General features: G+C 43.6%; 1 protein-coding gene across 1 annotated transcript in view; it reads right to left on the reverse strand.

The window, feature by feature from the left end:
- Window positions 1–4,090: 4,090 nt before the first annotated feature.
- LOC135519698 (protein Wnt-6-like) overlaps window positions 4,091–13,319 on the reverse strand; it is a 28,726-nt gene continuing 19,497 nt past the window's right edge. Inside the window, exons 3-4 of the mRNA XM_064944930.1 lie at window positions 7,040–7,350; window positions 4,091–5,875 (exon numbers count right to left, since the gene is read on the reverse strand). Coding sequence (XP_064801002.1) covers window positions 5,414–5,875; window positions 7,040–7,350 — 773 coding nt within the window. The 3' untranslated portion in view covers window positions 4,091–5,413. The remainder of the gene's footprint in view (window positions 5,876–7,039; window positions 7,351–13,319) is intronic.

The raw sequence follows: 13,319 nt of genomic DNA on the forward strand, positions 1-13,319 counted from the left end.
ATTATCGATGAGCAATCTGAGGGGAGAAACGGGGTGAAGATAGAGATCTGAAGATATGCTGGGCCCGGGCATCTTTCAAAACCTTTAAAGTGGAGTGATCTCAGGTGACAGAGATGAAGATAAGGATGAGAAAGCAGGGATTTCAGTCTGTTGAAGCACCTGGCCCACTAGGTCTGGTCAGCTCAGTACACGAGTGTCTCTATCCCGAATGGCACCCTATTCTTTGTATAGTGCACTACATCTGACCAGGGCCCATGGGGCTGCTCTGTTCAATGTAGTGCACTATGTAAGGCAATAGGGTGCCATTTGGGACGGAGACATTCGTGCACTGAGCTGACCAGGCTGACCAGGCGACAGATCACGTTGGCTGGCCAGTGGCCTTGAACAGAGAGTTATACTGAGTGGAGGATTTGAAAGCCACACAGTCAACAAAAAGCTCCAAACCCATAGGTATTGGTGTTGCAAGTCATCCATGCAATTAACCAGCCATTTCATGACGCAACATTTCGAGGAGTTGTCTTTGAAGCATGGCTCAGATGGGAGAGGGAAAAAAACATCCTGTTCAAACAGCGCCATCTTGTGTCAACAGATCATACTCTCCTCTAAATTGGCCCTGAATCTCAGTGCCGATTTTAGGTGTTTTGCCTTTTCGATCACAATGAATAAGATTGCATAGACAGGGGGACCTGATCCTAGATCAGCACTACTGCTCTGAGACGCATGACACATACGGCCCCAGGACACTAGAGAAACTGAGCCATATACTGTATCATAAATACTCAACAAGAGGGATGTACTCAAACAGTGAAATCAACATTCGATTCCAGACAGAGACAACTACATTAGGGAATTCCCGTATGGAGTGTTCGCAAACAACATTGTTTATTGACACAGTCCTGGAGTGACTGTCCTGAAGCCTGTTTTCTTTTGAACAGGCATTGCCAAGTCAACCTAAAACAGCAGGTTCCTCAATCACCCCCCAACCAAGCAGCAATGTTTTTACTGCAAAGGATAACAAGGAGGTCTACTTTTACTAAACAAAGAGTGCTCAATTGTATGTTCATCCAGCCAAAGTAATGATACACTGTAGGTAATTGTGTTACTCACATAGTATAATGCCGTGGACCATGGTGGGCCCCTCTCAGTCAGTCCACCACGCAGACAACAGCTGAACTTCCAGCTCCAGCGGGACGTCTCACTCGTGAGTATCATTGTTTCATCCAAACACAGCGCTCACACACTGCTAGAACGGAGGTTTACACTCTGTGGGTTATAATTAGATTGATTATGGATCGGATCAAATCTCACACAACGTTTGTGAGTAGATTTATAGTCGATAGCATCTCAGTGACGAGCAAGAGAAATTCACAAAAGTTCACAGAACATTACGGTGTTATGTTGTAACAGTTACTCTAGCTCTCACTCTCTCCTTTGTTCTTAGCAACGAGTCAAACTGCCTGACAACAGAGAAAGGTCTTCTTGATTAAAGGAGCGAACAAGAAGAGATTCACCTTTAAGTCAATTCAACTGGCTTTGAGAGGACTTCATATTGACACCTACTCTCTGTGACAAACATGTTTCCCAAATGACACCCTATTCCCTATTTAGTGCACTCACTACTTTTGACCAGAGTCCATATGGGTCTTGATCAAAAGTAGTACACTAGATAGGGAACAGGGTGCCATTTGGGACATAAGACAAAAGTTGTAGTATCTAAAGACCTACAGTATGCACCTTTAACGATAACCTCTAAGCTCAGTGACTAGACCACCGGGGGTTCATTCATTGCCCTTTACGATAACCAGACGCTACCCCAAGAGGACTCCTATTGGTCTGATTGATCCAAGGAAATGACTGTCTTGCCTCATGACATATATCCACTTACAGTGGCAGGCCTTCATTAATGTCTCTGTGTGTTTTACAATCAGCGGGCAAAGACAGACAGATCTCCGAATACACCGCATTCCTCGGGGCACTGTTTGGAGGGGGACATGTGGAAAAGTACAACCTCTTCATTGAAACACGGCAGGGAGAGCGAGAGAGGCAGCCACATTAATACCAGAGCTTCTATAAATCTATCCACTGTCTATGCAGTTTCTCTGACTTTACCATTGCTGAGCCGTGGCAGCTCGAGGAGAGAGAGCCTCAGGCGCTCTCCATGTCTGTGGCCTACCTCTGCCTTCAACACTGCTGGCTCCCCTGCAATGTGAATTCCTGGAAAATATGAACTTGTGTCGACTTGCAAGGCTCAAACTAATACAGCGGGAGTTCCCCCCCCCCCCCAACACCATAAATAACTAAAGACAACACCTTTGTTGCTGAGTGGCAAAAGGATATAGTTGAAGCAGAAGTGTCGAAAAGATCTTTTCGAGAATGGTCATTGGGAGTGAGGTGAAACCCTCAACCCTGACCCAGTATGAAGTCAACCAGTTAGAATAACGCTTACACGATGTGTTGAAGGTCAATGGAAGGAAAAAGTGACATAAGTTTCTATAAATCTACCAGTTTATACAAGGGTAATGAATCTAAAGCTCTGCTTTATCTTGGTATGAAAAAGTTAGTTGATGTAGTTCACATCAAATAAAACAAAAATATTTTAAAAATGAAATACCCCCAAAAATCAAGAGTAGAGAGAACAGTTGACTTTTTATTTGTATAGTAAATGCAGAAACTCACTTGTCAATTCATTCCAATTTCTACACATACCGTAACTGGAAAATAACAAAATGGATATGAAACTAACTTTGTAGAATACAAAAGTTTAATCAATGAACAAGCAATTATGGAAGTCTTAATTCTGTCTCTGAATCCAAACAAATGCTGACGAATTCTCTTTAGATCATTCAACATGCCCTGACAAAATGATGTTTTCAAAACCTGGAAATTGGGTCTTGCATGAATCAAACCGTCAAAGCAGCTGTCTTCCATTTTGACAAGAGCTGTTTAAACATACATGCAGTAACATCGAAAAACTCCTGGCAGCCCAACAAGTCCTAAAGTTGTTCTATGGGGAAAATATAATGGCCAGTTTTTTAGGTACACCCATCTAGTACTGGGTCAGCTGTTCTGCACACCACTGTTCTACTGCACCAGTATTTGTCTGTTTGTGGCCCCCCTGTTAGCTTGCACGATTCTTGTCATTCTCCTTCGACCTTTCTCACCAACAAGCTATTTTCCCCAACAGGGCTGACACTGACTGGATGTTTTTTTTTTTGTCACACCATTCTCAGTAAACTCTAGACACTGTTGTGGGTGAAAAACCCAGGAGGCCGGCAATTTCCGAGGTACTGGAACTGGTGTGCCAGGCACCAACGATCATGCCACACTCAAAGTCGCTTGGGTCACTCGTCTTGCCCATTCTAACATTCAATCGAACAGTAACTGAATGCCTCAATGCCCGTCTGCCTGCTTGATATAGCAAGCCATAGCCACGTGACTCACTCTCTGTAGGAGCGAACCATTTTCGTGAACGGGGCGTACCTAATAAACTGGCCACTGAGTGTGTCTCACATAGGAATTGCCACATTTGATCTGATTTTCTGATTTGGTTGACTGCAAACCAAACTTAACATGGTAAAGTGGCCAATTCTACTGCTTATGTAAAGAATGCCAGAGCTCAGTCAGGATAGTTCCACTATACCAAGTTTTTATCCCTTAGCGTGATATGCTTTTGTACAAAAACTACATTTAGGTAAATGAAAAATCGAATGGTGCTGACTCCACAGACAGGACTAGTAGCTCCGAGGACAGAGTAATCCTGTGCAGTGTGTATCCATTGTCATGGTAACAATATTAACGATGAACCCTCTGGCAAGGAATAATCTGGTCATAAACCATGGCATATTGGCAATAAATTGTAGCGATGTCATCCCTCATTGTACTCTCTCTCTCTCTCTCTTTTGCCCAACAAAAGATCTTACAGATCCCTGAAAGGTAAGTAGCAACAAAATCATACTCTAAAGGAGGGGTAAGACACAGTACACTTGAATACCTTCGACCTATACACGTAAAAAGTGAAAATGTACAGCGCGTTTGGGTACAACACGCTTCGTAAGTAATTGTTATTGCCCCCCCCCCCCCGTAGGCAGAGAGTCAAAAGAAATGGGCTTCCTGACGTCCAACTCACTTCAGCGAGTTGACTTATCAAAGAGACAAATGGATGGATTCATTGTCAGCATTGTATGTGATTGTGGAATGGCCATTCTGCACAACATGACTATATGTAACAAATCTATACGCAGCAAATGCTTTAATTAAAAGTGCATTACAAAAGCCCTGTATATTAAACAGATAAACAGAATATTATACTTTCTCGATACTGCACCTCATACGAAAAACAAAAAAAGTTGTAACACGTGTCTCCATTTGCAAACTACTCAAACAACAACCAATGTAACATATGGTTCACAAGAGATAGCTCCCATGTCCAAAGTGCTTTTCAGAGAGACGGTAGGCACGTTCCTCACCTTATCACTATGAGTAGTCTTGTCATAAAATGTCCATAAATAATAGTCTCGGGTGTCAGTTCAGCTCCTCACCGTGAAACGTGATGGGGTTCGTCCTCCAAACAAAAAAATCCCCAGATTTCCCTTTTTCATACATTTTGTGCTTGATACCTGTATTCCACGTTGTGCGTGTCCATTTTCCTTTCTTCCATAACATTCCAGTTACCGTGTGTAGAAACGTAGCATGCTGATGTGCTTGCTATCTTGTTACCAAGACCATAAGTCTTATTTTCTACACTCAAAAGTCATTATGCTTTTGTTACAATAGTCCTCACTTGTAGTTACATGGTTAACTGACTATGAAGAGTGTTTCCCTAATTGTGGGTTGTAGCATGTTCCTAGAGGGCGTTGGCATTGGGTTTGAGGCTAGAAACAGTTGTTATGCTATTTTCTGGTTCAATGGATAAAGGCTTGAGGTGGGTCACTGCGCAAACACGTTTGGGAACCACTGCTTTAGAGGCAACGTCCTCCGTACCGACGACTGAGAATGGTACCAAGCTGTCTGATGGTCTTCTATGAGATGGGACCAAACCGTTCAGTTCTAGAGCGTTCTCGGAGCTGAATTTGAACTTTTAACCTTAGATGTGACCTTCAATATTCCACTCTGGAGAGCTGGAACAGTTGTTGGGTAAGTTCCTCCAGTGTGTTTCTAGAAAAAGAGCCTAAAAGAGCCTCCGTTTCTGGGTCATAGAGCTCTATGTGGTGAGCACTGGAGTAGCGGCCATTCTGGACTGTTCTACAGCTTGAGAGAAGAGTTACTGCAGCTGTCTGTCCAAGATGATCCTAGATAAGATACTAATCTCTCAGCGTGCTCCTGAACTGAACTGTGGGAGCATGATCTCAGTGCATCTTTCGTGTGAGGCAGAAGAGGCCAGGCCTGAAACCAACCCAGCTTCACTATGGTAATGCTAGTGACAGAGACTGAGTTCTTTCCTCACCGAGCACTTCTTACACTGCACCACGCAGCACCAGTGGAAGCGGCAGAGGCAGTTCTCCTCGAACACCACCGTCTCGTCTCGGTAGCCACGCTCACAGCACAGCAGGTCACAGCCACTCACGTCCATGGCTGTGCTGTTGCACATGCGGCCCCGCGTGCCCAGCGAGCCCGTCTTCCTATTGGGCGAGCAGAAGTCGGGTGACTCGGCCGAGTAGATCAGGTCCTGTTTGTTCGGAGGCTTGATGTTCTGGCCTACGGGAACCAGGGTCTTGCCATCATTGCCTCCCATCACCTTGGAAGCGCCATTGAACCGCTCTAGTAGGCGATCACCCACCTCGCGAAAGTGAGGCATCTTTTTCCAGCAGGTCCGGAGTGTGCAAGACCCGGACAGGCCATGACATTTACATTCAGTCCTCATATAATTCCTCACCGCCTGTAGTAAAGACACAGAGACAGATAGGTGAGATTAAAGCAGACACTATTCAGAAGGAATGTATCCCTCCCCCCACCCCCAACCGGCCTCTGGCCTTCCCAGAGCTCGCAGGCCTTGACATCAGAACAGAGATCATTGAGTTACAATTGAGGTAATTAACCCATTTTGCATGCAGAGTTCTAACCTCCTAAGTCTTTAACCTCACTTTGTTGTTTTTCTACGTGTGCAACCTTTTCTTCTTGTTGTTTCATTCAAAACCTGTCTTCCTGAGACTATAATTGGCCCAACTGCATAGCCACACCTCCCCATTTACCTGTCTCTGACCCCTTGGGAAAGGTTTTGACTTGTGTGCCAATGTAACATACTGTGATGAAGCAATACTGACAGGGGTGAGCAAAGTCCCAGGAAATTCAAAGCAATAACCTGTAATTGGCTTCTCAAAAAGAGCAGACAACCTCCTAACTGAGTGCAATGCTCCTCTCTTCCTATCAACAAGGAGGCCATTGTGAATCCAATATTTTACATTTTTAACATACATGTACTGTATTGAGTCCTTAACAAAGACCTGAAAAAGTTAAAGTTTTACAAGGAGAAAAAGTAGCAGCTACTTGCCTTAAAGCCTTGAAAACAAACTGACACTCACTCTTGTTTTCTTTTATCCGAAATATGATTCTGGTTAAAATATCAGTTTACATTGTTACAGAACTACAGCTAGAGGCTGTCTTGGATGATGCATTGGATAAAAAGAGTAACATTCAGCTAAATAATGAATACTTTCAGCACTTAGGCCCTAATGTTCAACTTTGTTTCTAAAAAAAAGCCATACAAATAAATGAAAGAATTTCACTTGATGATAGTGAGCATAATAAAAAACATTTGACATGTATGCTTGCTTGTACTTTTGCTTAAATCGGCACAGGTAAAATAAAAGATAGGAGATGAGTGTGTTTGGAGGGAATTATAAAAATGTCATTCACAGCCTGGGATGGTCTAGTGTTCTAAGCTGCTGCCTCTGGAGCATGTGTACTGTACATTGTACCGCTGGCAGCAAGGGGCCCTTTTCAGCTTCATTTCCTTTCTATCTCTACCCTTTGTAATAAAGGATTAAAAAGCACAAAAGGAGTCCCACAATTCTTATTAAAAAAAGAAAAGTTCATTCACTACCAGTCGTCCTGCTTCGTTGTTGTGGAGATCGATCAACGTCCTGATGTCACTCTTGCCCTTTTTCCTCTTGGCATCCATGAACTGCTTGGACTTCTCGTAGCCAAACTCCACGTCGTCTCCGCAGCCACCCCACTCCCACTTGACTCCCTCGCCAGAGGTGGTGGTGGAGGAGGAGGCAGGCCGGGGGGGAGCCCTGCTCCTGGTCGCCTCACAGCCACACTGCAGCAGCTCCCCCATACTGCAGGCCTGAGTCACCGTGTGGGTCACCCCAGCCGCTGTGATGGCGTACACAAACGCTGTCTCCCGGATGTCTGAAAGGCGCGCGCACACACACACACACACACACACACACACACACACACACACACACACACACACACACACACACACACACACACACACACACACACACACACACACACACACACACACACACACACACACACACACACACAGGGGTATCATCAGAGGAGTGTCAGAACAGTGACCCAGGTCACATACCGTGCTGATACCACTGGTATCTGAGATAGGGGGGGGGCTAGGACACAGCTGCAGGACTATTTGTGTAGTAGGGGAGTTTACCACTCTAGCCCAGAGGGATGTATTGCTGCAACTGCAGATCGATCCTCTGTCTTTATCTTAGGGACCACAACATCATTCTAATTTGTATTGTCCTTTGTTGCTTTGGAAAATACAACATGTCTATGCAGTGTTCCTAGCTGCTATGGGGGAGAAGAGGAGGTAGGCAGTTAGCAGTCCATTGTGTCGAAGCTGAAATAAATGACATTTATTTTCTGGAGCTGGAAGACATGAGCGTGTCGTCACCGCTTAGCCCTGTGCCAATTCCATATCGCATGATTCAGTGAATGGGATTCATTAAATCTAGTGAAACGGAATCGGTGCCGTGCGAGGGCCCTTCAGACCAGCACCCGGTGATATTAATACCAGCTGTCCGTCTGCACACCCACTGATGGCTCCATACAGGCCGGTTCTGTGTGTGTGGCGTCTCCCTGCCAGCCCAGACCCAGCCTCAACCCCAGCCCAGCTTGGACCAGCACCTGAACACACAGTTCTCCTCACATACTGCTCCAATAAAGCCCTTCCCTGCCTGCCTGCCTGTCGTGTGCATTGTGAAGGCCATTCCCCATCCCACACCATCCCTGTTTCATCTCAGGTTTAGGCTGTAATAGATCTGGGGGGGGAGGAACAAATGTTCTCCTCCCAGGATAATTGAGCGTACAGAAGGGACATAACTTCTGTTGAGACTTCTCTTAGACAGGCCAGTCATGTCTGCTTTTGCAGGAAGTTTCATATAGGTTGCGTCCTAAATAGCACAATATTCCCTTTATAGTGCACTACTTTCGACCAGGGTCCACTGAGTGCACAAAACATTAAGAACACCTTCCTAATGTTGAGTTGCGTTCACCCTCTGAATGGCACACACACACAATCCACGTCTCAATTGCCTCAAGGCTTAAAAATTCCTTCTTTAACATGTCTCCTCCCCTTCATCTGAGACGTTTATTTAACTAGTGACATCAGTAAGGGATCATAGCTTTCACCTGGATTCACTGGGTCAGTATGTGTCATTAACAGAGCAAATGTTCTTAATGTGTTGTAATCTCAGTGAATATGGGCCATTCTACAGAAGTGATGCAAATTGGGGGGTTAAATGTTTTTTTCTTCTCACATTTGTATCCTATTTCTCCAAAACTTTAAGCACGTCTTACAACACACTGTATGTCAGATAGACATATCTACCAGTGGAGGCTGCTGAGGGGAGGACGGCTCATAACAATGGCTAAAACGGAGCCAATGGAATGGCATCAAACACACAAACCATGTGTTTGATGTATTTGATACCATTCCACTTATTCCGCTCCAGCCCTTGACACGAGCCCATCCTCCGCAATTAAGGTGCCACCAACCTCCTGTGATATCTACTACTCACACACTTTGTTTGTATTGCATATTTGAAATAATGTACCGAACTCCAAGCCACTAAATTTGTCACTACTGAAACATAGTGATAGTTGCAGCAAAGCGAGAACCATGCACAGTAGTGATCATTTTGATTAACCTTCTATTACAGATACATTTATTAAATGTTATTTGCAGACAACATTTACAAAATAGGAAAAACATGATTTTTAACCAGATTTTCCAAACCTTTCAATTTCATTTATAGAAATATAATCTCTATTATTCTCTATAAAAGGTTCAATGTTGATTTTATGAATCTGTAACGACTCTCGTGGGTTGAAGAAGGGGACCAAGGTACAGCGTGGTAAGCGTTCATGATTTTTAATAAAACTGAACACCGCAACAAAATAACAAAGTAGAAAAAACGAAAGCGCACAGTTCTGTGAGGCAACAAAACAGCTAAACAGAAAATAACTCCCCACAAAACCCAAACGGAAAATCACAACTTATATATGATCCCCAATCAGAGACAACGCTAGCTGCCTCTGACTGGGATCCACACTCGGCAAAAACAACAAAGATATAGAAAACATAGATTCTCCCACCCGAGTCACACCCTGACCTAACCAAACATAGAGAATAAATAAGGATCTCTAAGGTCAGGGCGTGACAGAATCTGAAACCTATTGATTCATTTAATTACTTATGCATCTAATTAGTTATGTTCGTTCGATGTTTCAATTGTCACTTTGTCTCTGTGGCAAAATATCAGGCGTTTCGGTAGTGACCAGGCGTCACATTAGGAACTTAATTAGGAACTTAATTGCTTACTTAATTGAAACCATATCAAATATGATACACATAAATATCACAATCAATAAATGTCTTTCTGTTTATTTCTGCCTTTTCACTGCTGCCCTGCACAGTAAAAAAATAAAAGTGTTAATTTAGCTCCAATAGAGTTGAATTCAACACTGTTTCAGATAACATTTGGTCCCAGTCTACATAGAGTTAAAGTTACTCTACAGGTAGTGTCACATTTTCAAAATGAATTTGACTCAAAATGGTGTTAAAATTCACACAAATGTGTAATAACACTGGTTTAACATATATAGGCTATTGCTCTATAATTAAGTAAATGTCAAAGTGAAAACCTTGCTATTAGTTGTTGACCTTACTTAGAATTGCGTTGACAAGTAAGTTGAAATAATGATCATCCACAACCACAGCAGAGGATTGGCACGTTTTTTCATTCCACTGAATTGAGTTGAATTACACTGAGTTGAATTACACTGTAATTTTACACTCCGACACTATAGGTAATTGACTCCTCATAATGTTGAAAAAACTCATCCCGGGTTAAAATAAGTCAACACTAATTCTTACACCCACTTTTTTACAGTGTAAGAATGTTGTTCATCGACTACAGCTCAGCCTTCAACACCATAATGCCCTCCAAGCTCATCACTAAGCTCGGGACCCTGGGTCTGAACCCCTCCCTGTGCAAAAGGGTCCTTGACTTCCTGGCGGGCCGACCCCAATTGGTGAAGGTTGGCAACAACACCTCCGCAACACTGATCTTCAAACACGGAAGCCCCACATGGGTGCGTGATCAGACCCCTCCTGTACTCCCTGTTCACCTATGACTGTGTGGCCACGCACGTCTCCAACTCAAATCATCAAGTTTGCTGACGACAACAGTGGTAGGCCTGATTACCAACAACAATGAAACAGCCTACAGGGAGGAGGTGAAAGCCCTGGCGGAGTGAAAATAATCTCTCCCTCAACGTCAACTAAATGAAGGAGCTAATCGTGGACTACAGGAGGCAGCAGAGGGCATGTTGGGCATGTTGTCCGGTCCTCTGGCAGTCACTATGGGGGTGCCACAGGGTTCAATTCTCGGGCCGACTCTTTTCTCTGTATATATCAATGATGTTGCTCTTGCTGCGGGCGATTCCCTGAATCCACCTCTACGCAGATGACACCATTCTGTATACTTCTGGCCCTTCCTTGGACACTATGCTATCTAACCTCCAAACGAGCTTCAATGCCATACAACACTCCTTCCTTCCACCACCCTGGATGGTTCCAACCTAGAATATGTGGACATCTATAAGTACCTAGGTGTCTGGCTAGACTGTAAACTCTCCTTCCAGACTCATATCAAACATCTCCAATCTAAAATCAAATCTAGAGTCGGCTTTCTATTCAGCAACAAAGCCTTGTTCACTCCTACCGCCAAACTTACCCTTACCAGTAAAACTGACTATCCTACCGATCCTCGACTTCGGCAATGTCATCTACAAAATAGCTTCCAATACTCTACTCAGAAAACTGGATGCAGTTTATCACAGTGCCATCCGTTTTGTTACTAAAGCACCCACCACTGTGACCTGTATGCTGGCCCTCGCTACATATTCGTTGCCAGACCCACTGGCTACAGGTCATCTACAAGTCCATGCTAGGTAAAGCTCCGCCTTATCTCAGTTCACTGGTCACGATGGCAACACCCATAGCACGCACTCCAGCAGGTATACAGTGCCTTGCGAAAGTATTCGGCCCCCTTGAACTTTGCGACCTTTTGCCACATTTCAGGCTTCAAACATAAAGATATAAAACTGTATTCTTTTGTGAAGAATCAACAACAAGTGGGACACAATCATGAAGTGGACCGACATTTATTGGATATTTCAAACTTTTTTAACAAATCAAAAACTGAAAAATTGGGCGTGCAAAATTATTCAGCCCCCTTAAGTTAATACTTTGTAGCGCCACCTTTTGCTGCGATTACAGCTGTAAGTCGCTTGGGGTATGTCTCTATCAGTTTTGCACATCGAGAGACTGAATTTTTTTCCCATTCCTCCTTGCAAAACAGCTCGAGCTCAGTGAGGTTGGATGGAGAGCATTTGTGAACAGCAGTTTTCAGTTCTTTTTATCTCCCTCACCAACTTTAAACATCTGCTATGTGAGCAGCTAACCGATCGCTGCAGCTGTACATAGTCCATCGGTAAATAGCCCACCAATTTACCTACCTCATCCCCATACTTTTTAAAATTTATTTACATTTCTGCTCTTTTGCACACCAGTATCTCTACCTGCACATGACCATCTGATCATTTATCACTCCAGTGTTAATCTGAAAAATTGTAATTATTCGCCTACCTCCTCATGCCTTTTGCACACAATATATATAGACTCTTTTCTTTTTTCTACTGTGTTATTGACTTGTTTATTGTTTACTCCATGTGTAACTCTGTGTTGTTGTCTGTTCACACTGCTATGCTTTATCTTGGCCAGGTCGCAGTTGTAAATGAGAACTTGTTCTCAACTAGCCTACCTGGTTAAATAAAGGTTAAATAAAAAAAATACAAAATTTAAAAGAGAGGATCCAGATTGTCTAACACAGCAGCGCTTTCAGAACATATCTGGATTTGGTTGAAGGTGAAATGGGGGAGGCTTGGGCAATTTGCTGTGGGGGGTGCAGGGCTGCTGACCAGGGTAGGGGTAGCCAGGTGGAAAGCATGGCCAGCCATGCTTATTGAAATTCTCAATTATCGTGGATTTATCGGTAGTGACAGTGTTTCCTATCCTCAGTGCAGTGGGCAGCTGGGTGGTGGTGCTCTTATTCTCCATGGAATTTACAGTATCACATAACTTTTTGGAGTTTGTGCTACAGGATGCACATTTCTGTTTGAAAATGCTAGTCTTAGCTTTCCTAACTGCCTGTGTATATTGGTTCCTAACTTCCCTGAAAAGTTGCATATCGCAGGGGCTATCCGATGCTAATGCGGAACGACACAGGATGTTATTGTGCTGGTCAAGGGCAGTCAGGTCTGGAGTGAACCAAGGGCTATATCTGTTCCTGGTTCAAAGTTTTTTGAACGTGGCATGCTTATTTAATGGTGAGGAAAGTACTTTTAAAGAATAGCTAGGCATCCTCTACTTACAGAATGAGATCAATATCCTTCCAGGATACCCGGGCCAGATCGATTAGAAAGGCCTGCTCGCAGAAGTGTTTTAGGGAGCGTTTGACAGTGATGAGGGGTGGTCGTTTGACCGCAGACCCATTACGGACTAACAATCAAGTGTCAATCATAGAGATAAATAGAGGACTCTTGATGGATATGACCCATTTAAGTATGGACATTGAAATTCAGGGCTTCCACCATTTTAAAGAATTTCAAAGTTAGTTAAATACTGTGACTTACTAAAACATTTCGTAGAAAGAAATCCCATCTTCAACTAGGAATCAACTCTTAAGATTCAGTATTTTTTTTAAAAGGAGGAGACTGATCAGTTGCTGTACTTCTGAGAACTCACGCATCTTTCATAGCAAGCTAGCGAGGGACGGAGAGAG

The sequence above is a fragment of the Oncorhynchus masou genome, chromosome 29, assembly GCF_036934945.1.
Source record: "Oncorhynchus masou masou isolate Uvic2021 chromosome 29, UVic_Omas_1.1, whole genome shotgun sequence".
Classification (NCBI taxonomy): domain Eukaryota; kingdom Metazoa; phylum Chordata; class Actinopteri; order Salmoniformes; family Salmonidae; genus Oncorhynchus; species Oncorhynchus masou.